The following is a 24,777-nucleotide window of genomic DNA, read 5'->3' as shown; positions in this document are numbered from 1 at the left end:
TCTTGCTTCTTCTTTCTTCTTAAAAGATTATTGGAAAATGTTTGTGTTTTATATTTTTTGTGTTGAAATCAAAATTTGACGATAACTCAATTTTTGTTTAATTTTTTTATATTACTGTTTTTGTATTGTTATTAGCAATTGACGATAACTCAATTGATTGTGTTTTTATTTTTAAATATTATTAAAAAAGAAACCGTATGACATCATCTTAGATATTTAGGGACATTGATTGTAATTTGATCACATATTTTCTACCATTAGTTCACTTTGTGACATCACCTACCAAAGTTTTGATAAAAACTCTTTTTTCCATCAATCGTTAGCACGTCTAAAGGTAACTTATGTTGTTACCTTTAATACCCGTTCAATTTTCATAATCCCTATCCTAATAAAATAATAGTTTTAATCTCCTTTTTTACACGTATCATCCTATTAGACCTCCTAATTGATGCATATTTTATTCTTCTTTTATCATTTGTCACCCTATTAGGTTTCCCAATTAATGCATGTCACATATCAATATGTTAATTCTTAATTTTAAATTTTAAAATTTAAATTTCTCACTCTAATTACATTAAATTAATAACATTAGAATAAAAATTAATACAAATTATAAGGTGATATAATTTCGCATATTTATTTAAATTAACAATTATAATTTTATATAACTAAAAAATATCTCTTAATTAATAATTTATTTAAAATAATTGATTAATAATTTTGAGTTCTCATTATAAAAGTTTAATTAATTTTGTAACCGTGATTCCCATGAGTTATAAACTAGTATAGATTATATCAAATCCCATAAAATCAACAGTTTAATAATCATAACTTTTGACCTCCATTTAATGAGGAATTTAATATAATGAAGGAAGTGATTGTTAATTCAAACAAGATATATATTCCGTAATTAAAAGATTAAATAATATCCTACATATCGGCTGTTACTTTTCCTAAAAATCTGCATACAAATCCATAGATTAAATAGATAACTTAAAATCCCTTAACAAAGCAGTAGATAAATTTACATTTAAAGAATTTGCATCTTTTTTCTACTAAAATCATAGATAAAGATTATAGCTGTATATAATCGTTAACAAATCATTTCCTGAATATAATCTTTTTGTGATTTATCACTTTTTATATATTCCTTTTCCAACTCTTTTTTTTCAATTCCATCATTTGATCGACTTATTGCAATTAGGATCCCAATATTCATGTTTCTGTCAAAAAAAGTTTAATAGCTTAAGTAAATCCACGATATTATTGCCCCTTCATTATAAATCATTTTTTTCTGTATTGTTTGAATTTAACGTATCATTATCACAAACTTTATTTGTTTTTGGATAATTCTTTCTCTTGTTTGGATCATGATCCGGCTTTGTTTATTGGGAGTAAGAATAGTTATGAAACTTTTATTTGCAAATAGAAAAGGAGCAGAAAGCTAAACCTTAAATGTAATCTTGAGTGGCTTGTCAACAAAAACAAAAAATTTGCAATATATATATATATATATATATATATATATATACTAGCAACGTACCCGCGCAATGCGGCGGCGCGAGATACTTCGTTTCCATACGACGATTATTTTCTTTTTTGTGTCGGATAGAGCTTTTTGGTGGGTTGTTTTGTATCGGATAGTCCTTTCGGTGAATGACTGCTAGCTAGGTAAGTAGATGGGGGGCAGAATATTTTCCTATCTGGTGTAATCTATTGCTTTGGGTTCTTTTGTCGGTATTTAGTTTTTTTTTATATAGTTTCTTTTTTCGGTCGTCGATTTGTTGAACGTCAAATACTTTCTAGTAATAGTAATAGTCACTTGTTGGTTTATAATTTATCTATAATATAAGTGGTTGTTTTACATTAAAAAGAAAAGTACATCATCGATTTTGCAAGATAACGCAATGCAACAACATGTGAAAACATATATTCCAAAAGATTTGGGGAGACATTTGTAACTAATATGTTTACGTGTATTTCATTTTAGCTGTTGAAAATAAAATAAATCATTATCCAATCTTTTTTATTGAAAATATATCTACTTTAATTACAAAAATATTATTTCATATTCATACGATTAAACTTGATAATTCTCAAATACATTGAAATTATTGTCGATAAAGAATTTGTAATAAGTTTTTTAAACTTTGTGTAAAAAAAACTAACATAATTAAACATATTTATTAGTTTTGTCATCTAGAAAGGACGGTGGAGATCCTCAACAGAGTTCAACCGATAATGCATTTTAATGTTATATTTCCTAAATCCGCAAATGTACAAGAGAATTAGTTTTGCAATCCAGAAATAGCTAGTGATGCAGCTTGTTGTCCGTTTTCCTTCCATCGATATAGTGAAAATCAATCAAACTCGAACTTGGCAGTCATCGGTGGTTATAAGCGGGAAATATGTAAAAAATTCAAAAGTTTTCATTTTCAAATGTTACACCAAAACTTTTGAATTATCAAAGTTTCAAGTTTTAAAAATTTCAAATTTAATAATTTTATTGCAAAATTTTAAAAAATTTCAAATACCTATTTTTTATGATATAATAATTTTTCAAATAATTTTACAAAGTCTAAACCTGAACCTAAAACCCAACACGAAAATAAATGAGTTGACATGACACGACACGATAATTAAACAGGTCGGGTTAAGATCAAGCCTTTTCAATCCGTTTAATGTCTTGACACGACACACAGCCTGTTTGCCAGGTCTAGTTTTTTCTGTTCAAATTTTATGTTTTATGAAGAGTTGCATGGTTTTTTAGTTTAATTTCGGCAAATAGTTTCCTTCCGCAGATTATCTTTTGTTGAGGTGGCAAATGTTACATTTTGGAAATATATCATAACCGAAAAAGCTTGTAGTCGTTGAATGCGAGGTGGTTAATAGTTATATTTTATCATATATTTTCTTGATTGAGATTAGATTTTGTGGACGGTTGATGAATATTTTATTTTTGAAACATATCAACAAAAAAACTCACATTTATAGCCGGCCTTAACATTTTATTTTGAAAAAAAAAAAAAGAAGAAGAAGAAGGAAACATGTTACATGCCTAATTTTCAATAGTGAAGCCCGTCACTTTTTTGTATGAGACGAATATGTAATTTTCACAAATAAAATTAAAACTTTTAAATAATTTCACTAAAATGTTTTTGTTTACACCTTTTAATCATCTTCATACGATTCGAAATTAATTGAGAAAAAGTAAGCATAAATACAAAAAACAGAAATATTAATATAAATTTGAATAAGAAAAAACTTGTTACATGTACACATACAAATACAAAAACAGAAATATAAATATAATTTAAAAGAATACTTTTTTCCTTAAGACTGAATTTGATGTTAATTTTATATGGAAAAAAGGAATGTTGGAAATTTAACGGAGTCCTGCCACAATATGCTTTGAGGTTATTAACCCAATAGAACATTTTACCAACACAATCCCAATAAGTATCAAATTACAAAAATACAAGAGGATATTATTTAAGTGTAAAAAATATGCAAAACAAGAAGCCTGACATGAATTTGGATTCATTGAATAAAGTTAGGATTAAATTTGGATATAATTTCTTGCATTCAACCAAGTAATGAATATGGAAAATACATAACAATTATGAATCGAGCCAAGTAATCCAACACCCCAACAGATCATAGAAGTTATCGTATCCTAGCAGAGCATGCCAGCTAATCTGCTTCCTTTTTGTGCAAAAAATGAAAAACTTGAGTATAAGAAAAGGAGCCATCTGAACTAAACAAAATGACTATTATATTATTGAAACCCCTCTATGGCTTCCTTGGGCTTTTTACCAGCATACACTTGCATCAAACAAACATGTCAAAGACTTGTTCATTTCCACTTCAAGTAGCTCTCCTTACCCTGCATAAAACCCATCAGCATTTGTTGTTTTTCTCTAAAGGATCTGAATTCAATTTACCTAATTTTAATAATAGATAGTTAAAAGGATGCTTACTTGGGTACACCATTTTACTTTTTCTTCGGTCTTTAATTATTGGGCCACAAATCTAAACAAAAAACCCACAAGTATGTGCAGATCAGTAGCATGAGACAACCAAGAATCAAATTATTTTAGCATAATTTGTAATATAAGAATCGAAATTCCAAAGTGAATGTTCAGGTATAGCAGCAATGAGATAAGAATTAGACTTTTGGGTTAGATAGTTGCTCCATCCTTTGAATGAGAACACTAATAGCAAAGTGTCAGACCCACCATGGTTTTGAAAAACAAAAGTCTTATTAATTCATCTTCTCCTCACCATACATGTAAGGTAAAGCAATCATGTCATGGCAGAGACCCATGAAGCTATTGTCACTTTAAATATTTTTGGTTGTTGAGCTTTTGTCACTTCAAAAACGTGCATATGGGATCCCAAAGAAAGTCAAAAACTTACATATTGCAATGTTCAAACAAAAAACTAAACATTCAACTACAAGAGCTCAAAAACACCCAATAAGAAGGTCAAATTTCAGATCTTAAGAAGCTTACTCATACTTGAAATGAGATCTGAGTTCATATCAGTCCATTTCAGGTCCTGTAAAGACAAAATTCAAGTGTTAAAAAAAAATTGTTGTTTGAAAATGATATCTCCAAAATTTATAATAACTGAAAAGCTATGCAATAAACCACTCATCTGAAAGGATCTAAAAAGTTGACATTCAGGTCAACTTTTATCTTCCTTGAAAGGATCTACAAACCCACATCAATTCATCATACATAAGTTGTTAAACAATAGTAATTAAATTAAACATATGCAACACAACACAATAGTTCCAACTGCAAAAAGACATCGATTCCCTCTCTCACTATCTCATACATGCAAAATATGGGCGATTGCTTCTACAATTAGGTGAGAAAACTCAATTTAACAATCTAATCTGCAAGATGTGGGCCATTGTTTCTTTGGTTGGCTGAGGAAACTCAAATTTACTGTCACCTGCACAAAACTAAGAACTTTAACAATAAGCATCTATTTTTAGCATATTTTTAAAAAATAACACAATATAAACTACAAGAAATTGTATAAAATCATGTACTTTACCAACCCCAAAAGAAATGGCAAAGACATAGGTAACATGTTCGTCTAGTTTTTTGGTATACACATCATGAAATTTAACAACTATACAGTCAAGGAATGACTTCACCCAACTGAAAAAAGAAATAAGAAATTGATGTTAGATATGCTTGAGTAGCTTTTTTCACATGTGGATACTCTGTGTTAACACATGTATCTTTGCTTCTACCTGATGCTTTTTTGCATACACCTAAAAGCTTGGAACCTTGAGATAATATTTGACACCAAGAAACCCAACAATTCCAGGTTGGAAATTAAAAAAACAAACATGGGAAATCAATACAAACAAAAAATACCTTACCCCCAACAGGCTTGTTACCCCTAATGTATCAAAAACAAATAAGAAAAATATATAAAAATTGCAATATCAATCACCTTAGTAGCTAAATTTTTTAAGAATCCACAATAAAATTACAGAGCATCATGAATACATAGCTTTTCCTTTAATTTTAATGCGTACTAACCTTCTACGACATCAATTTCGATTTAGATAACACAAATTAAGAAGTACAAATCAAGAGCAAACCCACTACTCGAAATTACCTCAATCTCAAAAGCAATCGATTAGACGATTTACTGCTAGTGTTTCAGGGAGAGAAATTGGTTTTAGAGAGAGAGAGAGAGAGAGAGTTTGTATTTCAAAATTTGAATTTAGATGAACAAATGAGAAAGATATGCTGATGGCAGAAGGGAGGAGCGTTGGTGAAAGATAGTGTTGCTAGGGTTTATTTGAGAGAAGGGTGTGGGGGTATGCGATGGAGCAGTAGCCAGATGTAGGTTTATGGCGATGCGGAACAACAAATCTGAGATATATTTGCACAAATCTCAGGAACATTGACTCTGTCTTGGATGATTAAAAGGGCCGAGTCAATGAGAAGGTATATATGCAGTAAGTAATTGTAATTAGTGTTAAGTATTTTGTATTACATCAAATTTAATATTATTTTATTCATGATTAGTTGTATTTTACGCTTAGAGACTTGAACGTTTTAAAAAAATATTATTATTTTATTCGATCTATTTATAGAAATAGTATGATTTCTTTTATAAGTTAATATATATATATATATATATATATATATATATATATATATATATATATATAAACAATGTTAGAGATGCTAAAAATCAAAATAACATGAAAAGACATCGAACCAAAGATAGCAACGAATTAGGGTTTTTAGGGAAAAACACCAACTTGATTCCATATATTCTCAAATTCCTTTATCATATCCTGCGATGTTTAGTTATACAAAATAAAGAATAGTAGATTATAATTTTTATCCCTGGTAATGTATATATTAAAATAATAGTCCTTACACTATTAGCCAATCTCATTATATTTGATATTCTCATTATATTTTTGTTTTACACCTATTTTCAATGATATTTAAATCCACACGAAGGCGGGGATTAACTCTACAACTCCATCAAGTCACTTCAGACTAGCTACTTATTGGTCTTAATCTATTAAGTCATAAACCGGCCCAAAAAGAATAAAATTTTCATTTCATCTTTTATAACCTAAATGCACAATCTCTTGCATTTCATATTTTGAACCCCTTTATCTCATCTCATAAAAGCAACTTAAACTTATCTTAACTCATTTCATGAAGTTACATTTTCTCAATTCATGAAATTTCTCTAAATAACCAAATTACCCTTTTGGTCAAAACTTCTCTCAAAGTCAAATCCTTCTAACTTTTTGGTTCTTACAATAACCACATACATGACCATCATGTATGAAACATTAAGTTTCATACTAAATCAACTACGTTTCACGAGTATCAATTTTTCTAGTGATGTGATATATGTGTTTTGCAATGTACCATTTGATATTACTTTTCCAAAAAAATATTTTTGACTTACTTTATGTTTTGCTAGATATGATTTCATCCAACTAAATTTGGGAATTAACTTTTTTTTACATCTTTTGTATTGTTACAATATAGAAAAGGTGCATACCGAAACAAACTGCCCATTTAACACATATGGATGAGAGAGAGAGAGAGAGAGAGAGAGAGAGAGAGAGAGAGAGGGGTCAAATAATTATTGTGAGGTAAAATTTATACCAACAATCAAATGTAACAAAATCATATTGATGCCTAATTTATTTCAACTAAAACTTGCAAGGCTAAGATAAAATTGCATGAACCATTAAGTAAACAAATCTTTTACAACTTTCACATTCTTTTTTTTTTTTTTTTTTTTTTTTTTTTTTAAATTACAACTTATATAAACACTAGCTGAAGCTAGCAAAAAAGAGAAAATTACATAAAGGTTATAAAAAGGATGGGGTTTTGTAACCACCCCTAACTAATTTTAAAACTCCTGCTCTTATTATTAATCCAAAGAAATGACTGAGAAGTAATTTTATCAAAAAGCTCACATTTCAACATCTTATGAGAATCATAAACTATGGAGTTTCGATCACGCCATAGTAGCCACCAAAACACGAAGAAAGTTGCCTCTATAAAATCTTTCACTTTCGAGTTTAGGTTCAAAGAAAAGAACCACTTGAACTTGTTATGAAAAGAGTTGCACGAGGGCTAGAAATATCCCATAAGTGATGGAACAAAACCAAAAGCTCCCTAGAAATAGAGCATTAAAAGAACAAATATGAAGTTGAATATGTGGCACCATTCAGTGGCAGAGTCACTAGGGTTAGCCGGATGCTGCGTCTCCCCTAACTGGCCAATTCATAATGTAGCATTCCAATTGTAAATCTGTTTGAAACATACTAATAAGGCCCATATGAAATAAATCCCCTCCTATCTATTTAATTGTCTATATTTAACTACATAAACAATATATATTATTTTTCTGTAAATCTCAATCCTCGTTATTTAATATGGAGACATATTGTATTATTGTTGTTTCTCCACTCAAAACCTTCAAGCCAAGGTAATTCATAAATTTATTACATATTCTAAATATTTTGTAATTTACAATTAATAATATTATTAATCATAATCGATTTCCTAAAAATGTAAAGTAATCATAACAAAAAAAAATATATATTGATTTTTTTTTTTCAAACGAAATGATATTCATTGACTACGATTGCATCTAGTTAGTGGTGATATTTAAGAAAATATGCATAATAAAGGTTCATAACCTAAAAGAAATACTAGTATTGAAGAGCTAGTATTTTAATTATAAATTTATATATCTGTGTTGTACATTTTAATATATATATTTTTTTATGATTTTATCCCTTTATTTTAAAATCATATAGTACCATTACATATAAGTTAAACCTAAAAGGTAATCTATCCGGCAACAACCCTGCCATAAAAACATTCATCTTGGAGGGTGTTTGTTTTATCTTTTTGAACCAACTTTTACACTTTATCTTTTCCAAAAAGTTAAAATAAGGTAAAAGATGTTTGGCAAATATAAAAGATCTTTTAAAAGTTACTTTTCATAAAGAAGGATTTGAGGCATTTGGAAAAGTCACGTATCTGTGACTTTTTGAAACTTTTGAAGGCTTTTTCAATTAAATGACTGATATACCCCCTACCCTAAAAAATAAACTCGTTCTTTTCTTTGAAGGCGTATATTTTTCTCGTTCTGCCGCTATCTTTCCTCTCTCGTTCATCACTCGTCTGTCTCTCGCTGTCGTTCGTCGCCGGCATTCTCCAACACAACGCCGATCGTCCGGCGATCCACACAAATCCGACGATCCCCTTTCTCCCTCTCCGACCAGGTATTCTCCGATTTTTTTTATTTATTTATTTTTTTTTTTTTTGTCTTTTGATTTTCAATTTTAACATCAAAAATCTGTGAAGCTGCGTTTTTGCTTGTACTGTAAGCGGACTTCTTCCTCAGATTTCGATATTCCTAGATTTATATGTGATTTGTTCCTTGTTCCTTCAATTTGTTCCTTGTTCCTTGCATGGATCGGTCCCTGCTGTTAACAGATTGTGTTGTTAACACTTTAATACAATTGTGAAATTCATTTGTTGTTCTAATTTTTATGGATGATATTAGTGAAATTTATTGGATAATTATTAGTGAAATTCATGAATATATGGATGATATTGATTAAAAGTGATGAAATTTTTTTGTTCACAGGAACCAATTTGTGTTGCTAACAGGTAACATTTGTTGTTCTAATTTTTCTGCTTTAATTAAACTATAGCTCATGAATCATATAAAAGATTGATTAGCAATTGTTTAAATTGATAAAACCATTTAGGAAGGTTATTGAAATTGGTTTGGTGTTAATATGTTGATATGAAATTCACAGATGGATGAAAACCTCACCACTGTTGTTGACTGTGAAACATCTTTAAAAATGAAAAAACCAAAATTCGTATGGGATAATCGTAGCTTCATGGTGTTTGTTGATTCATGTGTAACTGAAGTAAAAAAGGCAATAAAACCGGTAGTCACTTAACTAAAGTTGGGTGGGAGAATATACAAAAACACATGAAGGACAAAACAGGTTATATTCTTGAAAAAAAAAACTAACAAACAAATGGGAGAATATGAAAAAAGAGTGGAAGCTTTATGACCGATTAATGAGGCTTGAAACCGGACTCGGTGGGACGAGAAGCCAGATAGATGCATCGCCCGAGTGGTGAGAGGAGAAAATAAAGGTATTTACTATTCTTTGTAATTATTTTAAGTTATAATTGCATATATATTGCATATAGATTGAGCATATTTGATTTACATTATCTTTTTGTCTTGTAGGAGAATAAAGATTATGCAAAATTTAGGAACGCAGATTTGAGCCTATTTGATGAGAAATATGCTTTTTTGTTTCGGGATTCCGTTGCCGTTGGAGATTAGACTATGACTCCATTACAGTTTTAAAACAATAGCAATCCAAACGGAGAAAATGTGGAAGGCAAAGGAGATAGTGATGATATCAATTTAGATGATGATGTTGAGCCGCTTTTTCCTAGTTTCCATGAAAGTAGTTCAAGTAAGAAGAAAAGGTCTAAGCATGTTTCCAACAACCGTTCAACCAAGAGTAAAAGTTCAGTTTTCGAAGAAAAAGTAGATGCTTTGTTGGATGTCATATCAACAAAAAGCACACAAACTTATCCACAAAATAATCCTTCGCCAACAATAGCAGATTGCATGGCCATTGTTACCAAGTTTCCCGATTTTCGTGAAGGCTCCAACGAATTTTCACAAGCATTGTTTGTGTTCACCAAAAAGCAAAACCGTGAAGCTTTTATGTTTCCAACGACTGACGAAGCCAAGATGGGGTTCCTTAAATTACTTATGAAATAATTATTTAGCAATATGTGTTATGCTTTGACATTATGTTTTAGGAATATGTGTTATGTGTTTACAATGTTTTAACATTATGTGTTGTCCTTTGACATTATGTATTTGACATTTTATATTATGTGTTATTATTTGTCTTTATGTTATGTGTTATTGTTTGACATATTTTTATTTGTATTATGTAGGATGGATAGTGATGAGTCTAATTCTTCTAATGATAATGAAGAATGGTGGGTGGAAGAGGATAGACAATTTAAAATGTTATGTGGATTAGCTTTAAAAGGTATAATACTAGCTCGTAACGTACGTATGCCATGTCACACTTCAGACCGCACAGGGAACATGTTTATTAATGAAGTACTAAATGGACATCCTAGACGGTGTTATGAGATGTTTAGATTGCACGTACCGGTTTTTAGACAGTTATGCGCAGATCTTGCTACAAATTACGGGCTACAACAAACACGAAATATATCTATTGAGGAATCTGTAGGAATATTCTTGATGACGTTGGCTCATGGGTGTAGCAATAGATTTGTGCAAGAGTTTTTTAACCATTCGGGGGAAACAATTCATAGGCATTTCCATACAGTTTTGAAAGCCGTGCTAAAACTGAGTGCCGACATCATCAAGCCAGACGCAAACTATAATGATGATGTTCCTGAATATATATTAAATAACCCTCGGTATTACCCAATGTTCAAGGTATTATCTAATGTTCATTTTGTTAGTAGTCAAACTTTAACAAATCGTTTATTTATGATACATTTTTGTATTTGAAGGATTGCATTGGTGCTATAGATGGGACACACGTTAGGGCATCAGTTCCACAAAACGAGGAAGCGAAGTACATTGGTCGAAAGGGATATGCAACACAAAATATAATGGCTGTTTGTGATTTTAACATGTGTTTTACATTTGTATGGGCCGGTTGGGAGGGAACTGCACATGACACAAGAATTTTCAATGAAGCCCTACAGAGATCAGATCTTAATTTTCCATATCCAACTGGTGGTTAGTTTAATTTTTTTGGAACACAAGTTTTATATTTTTACTACTTTTTTGAAAGGAAAAAATAATTTGTTTGTTTTAATTACAGATAAATATTACGTTGTTGATGCCGGATATCCAAATACTAGAGGGTATCTTGCTCCATACAAAGGCACAAATATTCGTTATCATTTACCGGATTTTCGACGTGGACACTCGGCTGCTGTTCGTGAACCTCGTGAACCGAAAGAGAAATTTAAATATCTCCACTCATCATTGCGGAATATCATTGAACGAACTTTTGGAGTATGGAAAGCTAGGTGGGCGTTATTAAGAGACATGCATGTTAATTACAAGTATAAGAACCAAGTTAAAATTGTGATAGCATCGATGGCGATCCATAACTATATCAGAAAGTTTGGTAGGTTTGATGAAGCGTTTAATAGGGCACAACAAGAATCCTACAATCCCATACGAAGTGATACTAGTAGTGAAGTTTACGAAGAAGGTCCGAGTACACGTCGCACGAGTGGTGATGATTTATATATGGCAACGATACGAGATATTATTGCACAAGATATAAACATATTGCGAAGACGAATGTAATATTATTTATGAATTATTTATAATTTGTATGAACATTTTTTAATGTTATAATAAAAATTTAGGAATATTTAAAAGAAATCTATATTTTATATTTTCTAATAAAATGTTTACAAAATTATAATATGTATTTAAAAAAAAATGTTAAGTTGAAAATAATATATGTAAATTACTAAATAATTGTAAATATATAAGCATGTTCTTTTTAGTTATTTTACATGCAAAAGTTAAGCCAAACACCTTTTAAAAACAACTTTTGACTTTTGTTTCTCAAAAGTTAATCCAAACACATTTTTAAAACCATCTTTTGTGAAAAGTTCTTTTACAAAAAATCCTTTTGCAAAAAGAACTTTTGATGGCAAAAAGATAAAACAAACACCCTCTTGATAGGATTTTCTAAAAACTAAAAACTTTGAAAATTCTAACCCACGTAAACAACCTTTTAGCTAAAAGATTTAGAAAGACAACATACCACAAAAGTAAATCTTTCCCTAAAATAGAAGAGTAGGTTCCAACGGTTTTAACTTTTATGGTGTTTTTTACTGACTTTCACAATCTTAAAATGACTATGCTGCTTTTTTACTTTGTTTTGTTTTTTGATTTTTTTTATTTCAATATAATTTTATATGATAAATTTAAATATTTTATAAAAAGTAGCCCCACATTTTTTAACCATCAACCCCATCCCCGTATATGTTCAAACCATTGTACTTTCAGTGCACTGGCCGGACGCCACACCTCTTCGCCGGAGCAGCCTTCTTCCCCGAACGCCATCTTCTTCAATCGCGGCCATCTTCCTTCAGTAAAAGCCTGTCCTTTCTCACCCTTTATGAACCAATTTGAACAAGTTTTTTCCTCTTGCGATCGAAACACACCATAACAGAGCTGAAGCGAGAAGAGAACTGGAACGTACTTGATAGTTCTTCATCGGTTGCTAGAGTCCTTGGTTTGATACGTTGCATCTACAGTTCGCAACATAGACATATCGTCTAAAGCCCCCGATATCCTGAATGGTAAGGTTTTGAACCCTTGATTCAATATATACTTCCGCTTTTATTAATTTTGGTAACGTGTGCTTAGATATCTGAAAATTGTTTGATTTTTAAGTTCTACTGTTCCTATTTACTAAATTGAATACCTAATTTGCAATGTCAAGTGTCAAGTTTGTGGCGTGATGTGTTATTTTAAATGCATAGAAGGTGTTCGATGAAATGCCTGAAATAACTATTGTTGTTTTCGCTGACCTAACCTGTTATCTTCGTCTAGATTATCTAATCTTTACATTTATTTGAAGGATTTCACGGAGAAAAGGAACGTTTAGCACAAAGTGGTCGCGCAGTTCAATGTTTTTATTTTTCCGGCGAACCACCGCTGCATTGCGTATATTTCCCTCTCCCTTTCTTCCTCCAGCAAGGCTCCTCTCAGCACTTCCGGCCAATCTCTCTCCGCCAGAAAAACCAAACTCCGTCACAACACAACCCCTAACAAAGCCCCAACTCACAACCCTAGTCCTCGCTCAATACCACCATGGCAAATTCTCCAACCTTCTCCAGAACATCATCTCCTCACCCTCCGTCCTCCTCACAGCCTGCCACAACCTCATCCATGGCGGCCCAAACTCACCTGCACCACCTTCCATCAACTCAATCTCATCTAATTTCTTCTCAATCACGGATATGTCTGAAGAGATCTGCCAAAACAGATTCGATTTCAACTCATGCCTCCTCAAAATGGCGAACAAAGGTGAACCAATTTCTCTCGCTCTTCCTAACTTGAAACTTAAAGTCTTGATTGAATCCATTAGAATGGTTTTAGAAGTCATATATGATGATCGTTTTGCAACTTTTAGCTATGGTGGTCGTGTGGGTATGGGTAGACACACTGCAATTCGTTATCTAAAGAACACTGTGGAAAACCCCTCTTGGTGGTTTACTGTTTCTTTCAATAACAAAACACAATTCGGTATAGAAAACACAAACAAACTATGCTTGATTATAGAAGAAAAAATAAAAGATGAGATGTTCATTGATATAATCAAGAGGTTGATCATGTCCAAAATAATTTCCCTTGATTTGGGTGGATGTTATTTAGGAAAAGGGCTCCCTCAAGAATGTGGGTTGAATTCAATCTTGATTAACATCTACTTGAACCCATTTGATCAAAGATTACAAGAACTACGTCTTCATATCAACAAAAAAACCCCAGAATCTAGATTGATTGAAGAAGATGAAACTAATCATGTTTTCCATAAACCCTTAAAGATATACGCTGTTAGGTACTTAGATGAAATACTTGTAATCACATCCGGATCAAAGGGCTTAACCATGAATTTAAAGAAACAAGTTGTTCAATTTCTAGACAAGAATTTGTGTTTAGAGATAGATAGGGGTAAAACCGTCATTCACAGTGCGGTGTCCGAGGAAATTACATTTTTAGGCATGGATCTTCGGGCAGTAACGCCCTCGGTTTTGCATCCTCCAATGTCGGAAAAGGCAATAAGGGCGAAAAAAAAGTACTTAAGACAAAAAGAAGTAAGACTTCAAGAACTTAAAAACAGACGAGAAACAAATCGGAAAAAACTCGCTATGAAAATCTTTACACATGTCTACAAAAAACTCAAAACAAGCAACGGATTCAAATTCGATTTCAAAATCGAAAAACAAATTCGTGAAATTTTCGACACGTGGGCCCGCGAAACCGTTGATGAGTTCTTAAATTCAATAGAAGAACGCGCACCCGTGTATCGAAATCTCTCGGGTGGAGAGTTTTTATCTTTAAAAAGAATCCGAGACCAACTTCCAGAAGAATTAATACAATCTTACAATAATTTTCAAGAAAAAGTCGACAAGTATTTGAACCCGATAAAAGCACGAGAGAAGTTACTAGATATAAAAATGAAACAAGAACAAGAAGAAGAACAAAAATACACCGAAAGAACAGTCAAAGATTTAACCCAACTTCTTATAAAAGTCGATGCACCCGAAAAATCGATAAAAAAATCCGTAAAATTAGCGGGATTCACGAATGACATGGGTCGCCCGAGACCGATAACTTTACTCACGGCTCTTGAAGATATCGATATCATTAAATGGTACGCGGGTATCGGAAAAAGATGGCTAAATTACTATTCGTGTTCTAGAAACTTCAAGTTTGTGAAAACAATTGTGAGTTATCACTTGCGATTTTCGTGTTTATTGACTTTAGCTGAGAAACACGAATCAAGTAAACGAGAAGCTATTAGACATTACACGAAAGATTTGAGGGTTTTTGATGTTGATGGAAGTGAAGAGTTTTGGTTTCCTAGTGAAAGGGAGATTAAGATGATGGGGGATAAGAATCTTGTGGATCCGAAACCCGTGGATGGAGTTTTGAGTATGGTGTTGATAAGATTGGCTTTTGATGAGGGTTTGTATCGATGTGGTGCGCATTTTTGTGAGAGATTTGATACGATTGTGTATCGGATTCGGTTGTTGGATCGAGGTTTGAATTTGGATGAGAAGTGTTGGGTTTTTGATAGGATGTGTGTTGTGTTGTGTAAGGATCATGTAAGTGAGATGTATGTTGGTGAACTTACGCTACAAGATGTTGACTATTCGAGCTTGATATGTATTTGATACCGGATTTCATGTTTCAAATATCATGTATGGACTTGTATTTGCTCACTTTTTTTTAATAGTCAAATATCTAAAATGGAAATGGTCGTGATACGATAAAATTCCGTGGAATGAATAAAAGAATCTTGTTATTCATCTTCTTATAAGCATTAACTTCTTGTATTGCATTTTTTTTTTCATTTAATAACGAAAAAACCCAATTTAGAGGAAATCATATGTTTGGACAAACCTTGGCTCACATACTGTGAGAAAATGAGGTTCTGTTTTCAATGTTTAACTCCACCACCACAAGAAATATGAGGAAATCAAGTCCCGATTCTTGAAATGGATATTTAGAAAACTAAGGTTGAAATTTTAATTCCAAAAACTATTACCTCTTAAAAGTGTGGGTTAGATAGACGAGAGGGATGAATTTTCAAATATTGTGGGTTAGAAGGGATGAAAATAAAAAGATAGAAAGAAGTTTATACATGTGTTGTATATGGGTCCGAAAGGATGAACATTTTTAAACAACTAAATATAGATTAAGCATAAGAAAAGTCACATACGCACCAAACTGAAAAATTACATAAACCCTAACCTTAGTAGTGACTAGATTGATTCTCGATATTTACAAATAATTTTCGTCAAAAAAATCGAACCCCCTTTTAAAAATCAACAAACCCTAAACCTAAATTTGTGTTCCTACCTCCACCATCGTAAATCTTTGTGGTGTAACTCTTCAGTGTTGATTTAATCATTGGTAAATCTCCAAATGACAGTTAGAGTTCCCAAACACTATGTATATGATGAATCCTTTTGAGGGTGAAGTAGTCCTTATATTTGTGTTTGTAGGAGAATCGTTTTTTTTTTTTTTTTTAAATATATTTTTTAAATTTATCATCATTTTATATGGATAGAAAAATAAATAAAAATAAAAAATAGAAATATAATTAATTTTTCTAAGTGTATTAAGTATAATAGATAAACAAGAACAAAATAATTATAAAAACCAAAAGTAAAAGTGAAACGGTTATTTTGTAATGAAATCACGACTTCACTCACGAGGTAAAAAGTAAAACTGTAAAATCGTAAAAGACAATCTCCCCGAGAAAAATATATGGTTTAAGTACTGTGTCAGTGGGAGTGACACGAATCTCCATCTCTCCGACATTAATTCCCTTCGTGCTCATTCACTTCCCTTGTTGAGATCGCCCCCTGGATTCAAATCCCTACTAAAATTTCACTCACCACACAAATCGCATCCATAAATCATCAAATCTTGTGCCATAATCCATATACTCCTTCAAGAAATGGGCGGATTCCCTTTGTCCCCATCAGCCCTCGATTCGAAATCAGGGAAGCTCATACTGTTGGTTCTTCTCGTAATGACTGCATCTTTCTATACCGGAGCCTTTTTCGGCCGCAATTCTTCAAATTCTCCATCAATACAATCTCCATCATCTTCAGAAACAATAGGTATTACCCTTTTAAGTTCTCAATCAACTATGGTTTTTGCTTAATTTTGAATTGCCTAAGGTTCCGTTTGCAAATTTTAGTTCTGTAGCTGCTTTTGTGGATCTGTTTTTTGGGAATATTATATTAAATCCTACCCATTTAGGCATTTACACATAAACGCTTAAAACGTGACTTCACTTTGATTTGTCTTTGTGTAGAATGCAGATCTTAATAATCTACAATATATTCGCATCACTGATCAATCTTTATACTTGCAGATACTCTTACTTTTAGTAACAAGGTTACTCTCACTCATCGTAAGTCACCCATTATAATTCCAGAATCCGGGATGAACATATGCCCTATAGAATACAATGAGTATATTCCATGTCATGATCCTTCTTATATAAAAGAAATAACACCAAGTTTAGATCTTTCCAAACGAGAAGATTTGGAAAGACATTGCCCTCCATTAGAACGACGTTTATTTTGCTTAATACCTCCACCACAAGATTACAAGATTCCAGTGACATGGCCAACAAGTCGAGACTACGTATGGAGAAGCAACGTGAATCATACGCGTCTTTCTCAAGTAAAAGGTGGCCAAAACTGGGTGCATGAAAAGGATCAACTATGGTGGTTTCCAGGTGGTGGGACCCATTTTAAACATGGAGCTAGTGAATACATTCAAAGACTAGGAAATATGACAACCAATGAAACAGGTGATCTTCGTGCTAATGGGGTATATCAGGTTCTTGATGTTGGTTGTGGAGTTGCTAGCTTTTCTGCATATCTTCTTCCTTTAAATATACAAACCATGTCATTTGCTCCCAAAGATGGCCATGAAAATCAAATCCAGTTTGCTTTAGAACGTGGGATTGGTGCTATGATTTCAGCTTTAGCTACAAAACAGCTTCCATATCCACGTCATTCATTTGAAATGGTTCATTGTTCAAGGTGTCGTGTTGATTGGCATGAAAATGGTATGTTTTGTATTGCATCCGAAAAGTTTGTACTTCAAATGGTTTTGATTGGATAGTTCATAGTTCATATATAGTTTTTAGATATAGTTAATTAATCTATATAGATATTAAAATTTGTTGATTCTTTTTGTTGTTTGTGTAGATGGCATTCTACTAAAAGAAATAAATCGACTTCTTCGACCAAATGGATATTTTGTGTATTCAGCTCCTCCAGCTTATAGAAAAGACAAGGATTATCCTATTATCTGGGATAAGTTAGTGAAGATAACTTCCGGAATGTGCTGGAAGCTTATTGCTAAGAAAGTTCAAACAGCAATATGGATGAAGGAAGTTGATCAGTCATGCCTTCAGCACAATGCAGAGGAGAAAATTATAAATATATGTGATGATTCTGTAGATGATAACACTAAACCCTCATGGAAAACACCATTGAGGAACTGTGTTTCATTGGGCCCCACTTCAGATCCTCAAAAACTCCCTCCTATACCACAACGTTATTCGGTGTATTCAGAAAGTCTTGATAAGTTAGGTTTCACACAAGAGAAGTTTCTTTCAGACACCCTTTATTGGCATGATCAAGTTCGTGAGTATTGGAGGTTGATGAATGTTGATGATACTTCAATTAGAAATGTAATGGACATGAATGCCCTTTATGGTGGATTTGCAGTTGCTTTTAGTACTTGGCCTGTTTGGGTAATGAATGTAGTTCCTTCAACAATGAACAATACTTTATCAGCCATTTATGAACGTGGTCTTATAGGTGCTTTTCATGATTGGTGAGTTGAAGTAGCAAAAACTTTATCTCTATCTAGATGTTTTTTTGAATGATTTATTTGTGATTTTGCCACGTGTAGGTGTGAGCCATTTTCATCATATCCAAGAACATATGATTTGTTGCATTCAAGCTATCTCTTTTCTCACTATGGAAACCATCAAAATGGTTGCTTATTGGAAGATGTGATGCTAGAGATGGATCGTCTTATACGACCTCAGGTATTACTTGAAAAATTCACAAGGTTCATTTCATATGATGTAACAAATTTAAACTTGTTTTCTACAGGGTTTTATTATTATCAGAGATGATGAATCCATTATATCTAGAATAAGAGATATTGCTCCCAAGTTCCTATGGGAAGTTAATTTGCATAAACTAGAAAATCAACAAAAGCAATCAGAATCCGTGTTAATTTGCCAAAAGAAGTTCTGGACAATCGTCTAATTTAACATTCACATGTTCGAGTTCTCAAATTCAACGATTAGAATTCTCATAAACATGTTTAAATTATTGTAGATATTTGTTTATGTTTTCTGTAAATTCTTGATGTTCTTAACCAAAGGATATAGACACCTGCTAATGTTAGTCATGAGTTTCAGAGGGTTGATAGGGGATTAGGGTTCAACAGTGTGTGTGAAGTTTTGGAATGGGACAACTGTTTGATCTGTGTACTATCCTTTATAATCATTTGGTAGTGATTGGTATCATGGAATCGGGAAAAACTGGAATCATTTATTAGATTGGCGTGAAAGAAACACCGTTTGATTTGATTTATCCAACTAAATAAAACCTACCATTAATTTAAGGAATATGATTCCCTTAATCTATTATAATAAAATTTGTTTTTTGGACTTTAGGATTTTCCTCATTTAATGTTAGATTTTAGGGTCTTAGAATATCAATTAATCTAGATTATTTTTAGGATCGTGGTTTCAATCACCTTTCAAAATATGTAATTTCGACTCTTATGCCCGGGGGTATCACGAAATCCAATTTTAGATAATCTATGAAACGCAATTTTGAAAATCAAGACACTTCCAAAATCAAAACACATAAATATACCATCAAGACACTTCCAAAATCAAAACACATAAATATATCTTGCTATTTTGTGTTCTGTTATCTCAGAACAAAGTATACTTTTCGTGTATATGAGTTCCAACCATTTTTTTGGAACCAAAGAAAGGTTCTTATACTAGAGGGAAAAGAGGTTATGACGGTTGCCTCTAGATTTGGCGCAAAAACTAATAGTTACTTGATATAACTAACTCTTACATCATCAAAATGTCATCAAGAGAGATTTAGTGCTAGGGGCGTTGCCCTTTGGACCCCGCTAGGGGTGCTGCCCCTAGATCTCTTCATATGGGTGCATCCCCTTAGAATCCTAGGGGTTGTGCTCATGGATTCCTATATTTCCAAGTTCTTAATTAGCATACCAAGCGTGTACTCCCGTACCTCCAATCTCGGTTAGTAAATGAAGTTCGATCTATCTTATTATTAATAATAATTATACCAAAATATGTTGATAACACTAAAATTGCCAATATCTAATAATAAGGTGGAATGAAAATTGCTGTTATTTTAATTAACCTAATTGTAGATATGAAAAATCATTTTTGTAACACTTCAAAAGTCATAAAAATTTAAAACTTTTCAAAAACAACCATTAACCATCATTGTTTACAAAAAAAGTCATTGTTTCAGAAGTAAAGTCATATCATGGTGTCCCCAAAATCAATATCATGAAAATTGAAAGATGTTCACGATCATGCCTTCGTTTTCCCACCATCCTTAGAAGTACCTGAAACAATAAACTAAAACCGTAAGCCAAAGCTTAATGAGTTCCCACAAAGTACCAACACACTACATAACACACAAAGCATGCAAATATCAACCTTCAGCCTGACGGGACCGTCTCACAAGTCATACAACTTATCTAGACCGCTTGACGAGCCTTCGGCACGACTGGACTGCTTCGTAGGGCCAACAGCCTATCTGAACCGCTCTCCGGGCCTTCGGCATGAATGGGCCGCCTCACAAGGCCTACAACCTATCTGGACCGCCTCAGGTGTCTTGGCCTTCAACACAAAGTAGGACCGCCTCAACCCAACCACAATATATCGACATAGATAACAGATAAATATAAACACATAACTAACAAATATAGAGAATCATACAGATCTACTAATCGACCATATACTAGCATAGTACTATCCTATAACTAGTATTTCGGGTCCTTAGCGTTGTTGAGATGTTTCTTCGTTGTGCATTGGTCTTCCCTTAGCTATTCATGCACATGTACTCGTTATGAACAAAATATAACCGTTATGAATTGTTAATAAAAAAAATAACGGTAATAGTCGGGATCCTGAGGTAACTGAGGATCCTAGATATTTGTGGATCCTAACCCTAACAATTACCCCCAAGTTATTCCTGAAAATGTAAGAGTTAATTTTGAAAATATTAAAGGAATAACTTAAATTAAATTCAAAAGGGAAATTCAAATCATTCCTTAATGGATAGATTTTATCTTTATCGAGATAATCGAGAAATAGTCAAATCATCTCTATTATCTTTTCCTGGCTATAAATTTGGATTTTCGGTACCTTCCTCTTTACTTTCTTCAGTGGTCATCTTCTTATTGCGAACGTAAATTTTCTTACTACCTGTTTCCTTTTGTCCCTTCAATCCCTTTCGTCATGGCCAAGAAAGCTATTCGTTCTCGAGGTAGTGTTGTTACCTCTCCCGAGAATGATTTCATCGATCAAGCAATTTTAACCTATGATGAGGTTTTCTCCTTTGACGATGAGGATATAGAATCGTTGAAAACTATAGGGGCTTTTTCTTCCGACGTAGTTTTCTGTCCTTTCGAAGCTACCGTCCAACCTGATTTTATGTCCCCAACGTGGGTCTATTTTCCTGAATACCCGTTCACTCTAGGGTTAACCTATCCTTTCACTGGCATCATTCGCAATTTCTTTCTGACTATTCAGATTTCTTATATCCATACTATGCTTGTGGTATGGAGGATTCTTTTTTGGATCAACCGCTTAAATCAGTACAAAAATATGGACATTGGTTCATCTGAGTTGGATCTCATCTATGATCTTTCTACTTATGGTTCTTCCCGTTTCCTACTAAAAGTCAAGACAAAAAAACCCACCTCATTCTGAAATCTAAACAAAATGAAGACGCTTGGAAGGAAAAATACTTCTTTGTAAGTCGTGACTCGATTCCTGAAGGGGATTCTTTGCCAAAAACATGGATTAAAAAGGGTAGGATTTAATTCAGACTTTTAAGGATTTTGAAATTTACTTCCCTTATTTTGTTTGTTTTGTTGTAACGTTCAAATTTGAGGAGCTTGCTCCCTCCGCTGACGATTTTGAGGACAAGATTTCCAAGTTTCTTGCACACTCGAGAGGTCGTTCAAGCCCGAACATTCCAGTCTCTAAGAGGGTTCCTCCACTACTGCCTCTATGGCTACTGGTAATGTTATTTTTCTCGGATGTATCTTTTAAAGGATCCCGATTTGATAGGGATCTCTGGCAAGTTCTAAGACTACTCGGTCCAAGGCTTGTTTTGGTTTGGCAGATCTTGAAGATGATATGACCAGCGGTTCGATCAAGGTCAAGCAGGAAAATGGTGCCATTCTTCCTCTTCCCAAGAGATCTTATATAGATCTTACGATTAATATTTCAGGATCCCGAAAACGAAAGACTTCTGAGGCTGTAGACTTTAGCCTAGAGAACCTCAACATCGAGGATGCTCTTGGGAAGTTATCCTCATTTTCCCAAGCTGTAAGCATTTTGTGCATAGACATGATTTATATTAATAAATCATACCTGTTCTTTTTCATGTTGATGTTTATATTTCTTCTAGGTCTCCACTCACGTTTCCCATGTTACCAATGATCTCAGGGTTTGTATCGATAAAGTCGAATTTGTTCTAAAAGAGCAGGAGAAGAGATGGAGGACCACCAATGAGGATCATCTTTAGAGGGTGGAGTTGTTGAGTAAACAGAAAGTCGAAAAGGAGGAAGAGCATCTCATGGATCTCGAGGAGGTGATCGTTAACACAAAGACAAGCGCTGTGATAGCTATTCTGCAGGCTAAGATTAAGCTGGCAGAGGATCTAGAAAACGCAATGTTTCAGAGACATGGATGGATGGCGAGAGGCATTGGCTAAACTGATCGATAAGCATGGTATCACCAATCAGGATCTTGTGCGGTTACTGACCGGAGGAGGGGAGAAGAAGGACACATACGATGATGACCAAGCTAAGGTCTAGGCCTGCAAAAAGCTAGTTTAAGTAGTTTTTGTTTTTATCAATAATGCAAAACAATTAATCTTTTGGTTGGGTTGGTACACAACCCCTTTTGAATGCAATAGTTGTGTTTTCCTTTTATATCTCTCTCTTGATTTTTCTGCATAACTGTTACAATATTAGGATTCGTAAATAATCAGGATCCCAGAAAACCTCGTTCCTGCAAACAATCCTGAGACAAAATTCTCTCAGTGAATTATCTTTAGTATACTTGAACTCTGATAACCAAATGATTTTCGCTTAGGATCCTTAAACTTTACTTAGTGTTTTTCGAGAATAATGATAGATGGAACCTGATTGTCTTCAAGTTTTTCCTTAAGCTTCATAAGCTCTTCAACCTTAGAATTTACCGAGGATAAATCTCAACTTAGAAAAGAACTTAGGATCGTTGTTGACTTCTGATGATAAGGTTCTTCACTAATTACGATCCTTACCGATAAGGATCCTTAATGATGAGGATCCTTAAGGATGAGGATCCTTAATAATGAGGATCCTTAATCATAAGATCACATGGGGGAGTTCCATTCTTAGGATAACTTGTTTAGATTATAGACTTTGACAAAATTCTTGTGTAACACTATAGGTTCAATGGATAACATGTTAATGTTATATACTGGGGAGGATTCCAACTAGTGATATAATTCATGGGAAAGATCCTTACTTATGATAACATGAAAATGTTATGGTTCGTGTGTTCTCTGCGGAAAATTCCCAACGTGTTATAACATGAAGATGTTATAGACCTCATGTAGTTTCTGGGGTAAGATCCCAAAATTTGATAACATGAAAATGTTATAAACCTTAAGGATCTCAACTTATATTCAAAGATAAGAGGGTTTCCAAGCCACTGAATCATGAAATGATCCCCTTATCCGTATCCCATAGTTAGATATTGTGCATCCAAGCGAGGTGTATAAACCATAGTTCGTGTGAAAGAGGTAATTAGCTCTTTAAAGCTTAGAGGGGATTAAGTACCCTTAAACATAGGAGAGATGATCAGTCTCTAGCTTGTGTATATGGTAGTTTAAAGATTACACCACTAAATATAATGAAGTTTCTCAAGTGTTAAGGTACGGATATCTTCGTGTGCAAGATCCTTATGTTTCAGGATCTTGAACCTTGAGGATCCTTATATTTCAGGATTATTGCTTATGGAGATCCTTAGTTGTATGCTATTCTGCATAGAAAATGTTAGCTAGGGGTGGGTGCTAGTCTAGTTAACGCCCCTCCGATGCTTTAGTTAGTAACATATTCGAGGAGAAAATAAGTAATTATGAAAAGTTTAAGGTAAAGAATATGTGTAACTTGGTTTTGTTGTGGATCAATTGACCCTACTTACATGTAGTATGCTTTGAGGTGTATAGTGTTCTAGGATCTTAGCAGAATGTCTCCTTCGAGTGTTTCTAGCCAATATGCTCCTTTTCCTGCTTCAGCATCTATGAGATATGGTCCTTCTCATTTATGAGCTAATTTTGCTGCACTAGGATCCTTGGTGTTTTGGAATGTTTTTCTTAATACAAAGTCTCCTATTTGAAACCTTTTGATATTTATTTTCTTATTTTAAACCTTGGTGATCCTTTATTGATGGGTATCAATGCGTATTTTGGCGAGATCTCTGAGTTCGTCAATAGTGTCAAGATCCTGTGCTAGGATCTTGTCGTTATTTTCTTGATCTTGCAATAAGTATCTTGCCGTCGGGATCAC

The 24,777-nt window shown here is 33.2% G+C and overlaps 3 protein-coding genes and 1 long non-coding RNA gene across 14 annotated transcripts; 3 read left to right on the top strand and 1 right to left on the bottom strand.

Annotated features, from left to right (window-relative positions):
- Positions 1-3,524: 3,524 nt before the first annotated feature.
- Positions 3,525-5,939, bottom strand: LOC145048007 (uncharacterized). Of its 11 annotated transcripts, XR_013682624.1 has the most exons (6): positions 5,644-5,939; positions 5,072-5,174; positions 4,843-4,972; positions 4,515-4,715; positions 3,981-4,032; positions 3,525-3,886 (listed from the first exon to the last, which is right to left on the bottom strand). It is a non-coding gene; the product is annotated as an uncharacterized LOC145048007 (long non-coding RNA). The 11 variants fall into 11 exon arrangements; XR_013682628.1 differs by having other exon boundaries at positions 4,515-4,972; positions 5,063-5,174; XR_013682629.1 differs by having other exon boundaries at positions 4,515-4,962; positions 5,063-5,174.
- Positions 5,940-8,603: 2,664 nt separating this feature from the next.
- Positions 8,604-11,943, top strand: LOC145046775 (uncharacterized). Its single transcript, XM_078995042.1, has 10 exons — positions 8,604-8,809; positions 8,892-8,910; positions 9,178-9,200; positions 9,302-9,305; positions 9,353-9,478; positions 9,802-9,869; positions 9,933-10,057; positions 10,808-11,052; positions 11,130-11,361; positions 11,447-11,943. Exons 1-10 carry the CDS (start codon positions 8,604-8,606, stop codon positions 11,941-11,943), a joined length of 1,545 nt encoding a protein of 514 aa, XP_078851168.1.
- A 675-nt stretch (positions 11,944-12,618) lies between these two features.
- Positions 12,619-15,602, top strand: LOC145048006 (RNA-directed DNA polymerase (reverse transcriptase)). The gene is made up of 2 exons (XM_078996385.1): positions 12,619-12,953; positions 13,235-15,602. Exon 2 carries the CDS (start codon positions 13,284-13,286, stop codon positions 15,552-15,554), a length of 2,271 nt encoding a protein of 756 aa, XP_078852511.1. The 5' UTR covers positions 12,619-12,953; positions 13,235-13,283; the 3' UTR covers positions 15,555-15,602.
- Positions 15,603-16,671: 1,069 nt separating this feature from the next.
- LOC145048005 (putative methyltransferase PMT6) lies at positions 16,672-19,456 on the top strand. Its single transcript, XM_078996384.1, has 5 exons — positions 16,672-17,012; positions 17,270-17,974; positions 18,117-18,750; positions 18,829-18,967; positions 19,035-19,456. The coding sequence occupies exons 1-5, from the start codon at positions 16,847-16,849 to the stop codon at positions 19,191-19,193; spliced, it is 1,803 nt and encodes a 600-aa protein (XP_078852510.1). The 5' UTR covers positions 16,672-16,846; the 3' UTR covers positions 19,194-19,456.
- The last annotated feature ends 5,321 nt before the right edge of the window (positions 19,457-24,777 follow it).

Source organism: Lactuca saligna, chromosome 5 (assembly GCF_052625555.1).
Source record: "Lactuca saligna cultivar CGN05327 chromosome 5, ASM5262555v1, whole genome shotgun sequence".
NCBI lineage: Eukaryota > Viridiplantae > Streptophyta > Magnoliopsida > Asterales > Asteraceae > Lactuca > Lactuca saligna.
Note: the sequence above shows the minus strand (reverse complement) of the source record. Positions and strands in the feature narration are given on the sequence as shown.

Excerpts from the sequence above, each read along its gene's own strand:
- LOC145046775 (XM_078995042.1), top strand. The coding sequence starts at position 8,604 with ATGACTGATATACCCCCTACCCTAAAAAATAAACTCGTTCTTTTCTTT. Across the intron at positions 9,870-9,932 it reads GATGAGAAATATGCTTTTTT|CAATCCAAACGGAGAAAATG; the intron begins GTTTCGGGATTC and ends TTAAAACAATAG. Across the intron at positions 11,362-11,446 it reads TTTTCCATATCCAACTGGTG|ATAAATATTACGTTGTTGAT; the intron begins GTTAGTTTAATT and ends TTTTAATTACAG.
- LOC145048006 (XM_078996385.1), top strand. The coding sequence starts at position 13,284 with ATGTTTTTATTTTTCCGGCGAACCACCGCTGCATTGCGTATATTTCCC.
- LOC145048005 (XM_078996384.1), top strand. The coding sequence starts at position 16,847 with ATGGGCGGATTCCCTTTGTCCCCATCAGCCCTCGATTCGAAATCAGGG. Across the intron at positions 17,013-17,269 it reads ATCATCTTCAGAAACAATAG|ATACTCTTACTTTTAGTAAC; the intron begins GTATTACCCTTT and ends TTATACTTGCAG. Across the intron at positions 17,975-18,116 it reads TGTTGATTGGCATGAAAATG|ATGGCATTCTACTAAAAGAA; the intron begins GTATGTTTTGTA and ends TTGTTTGTGTAG.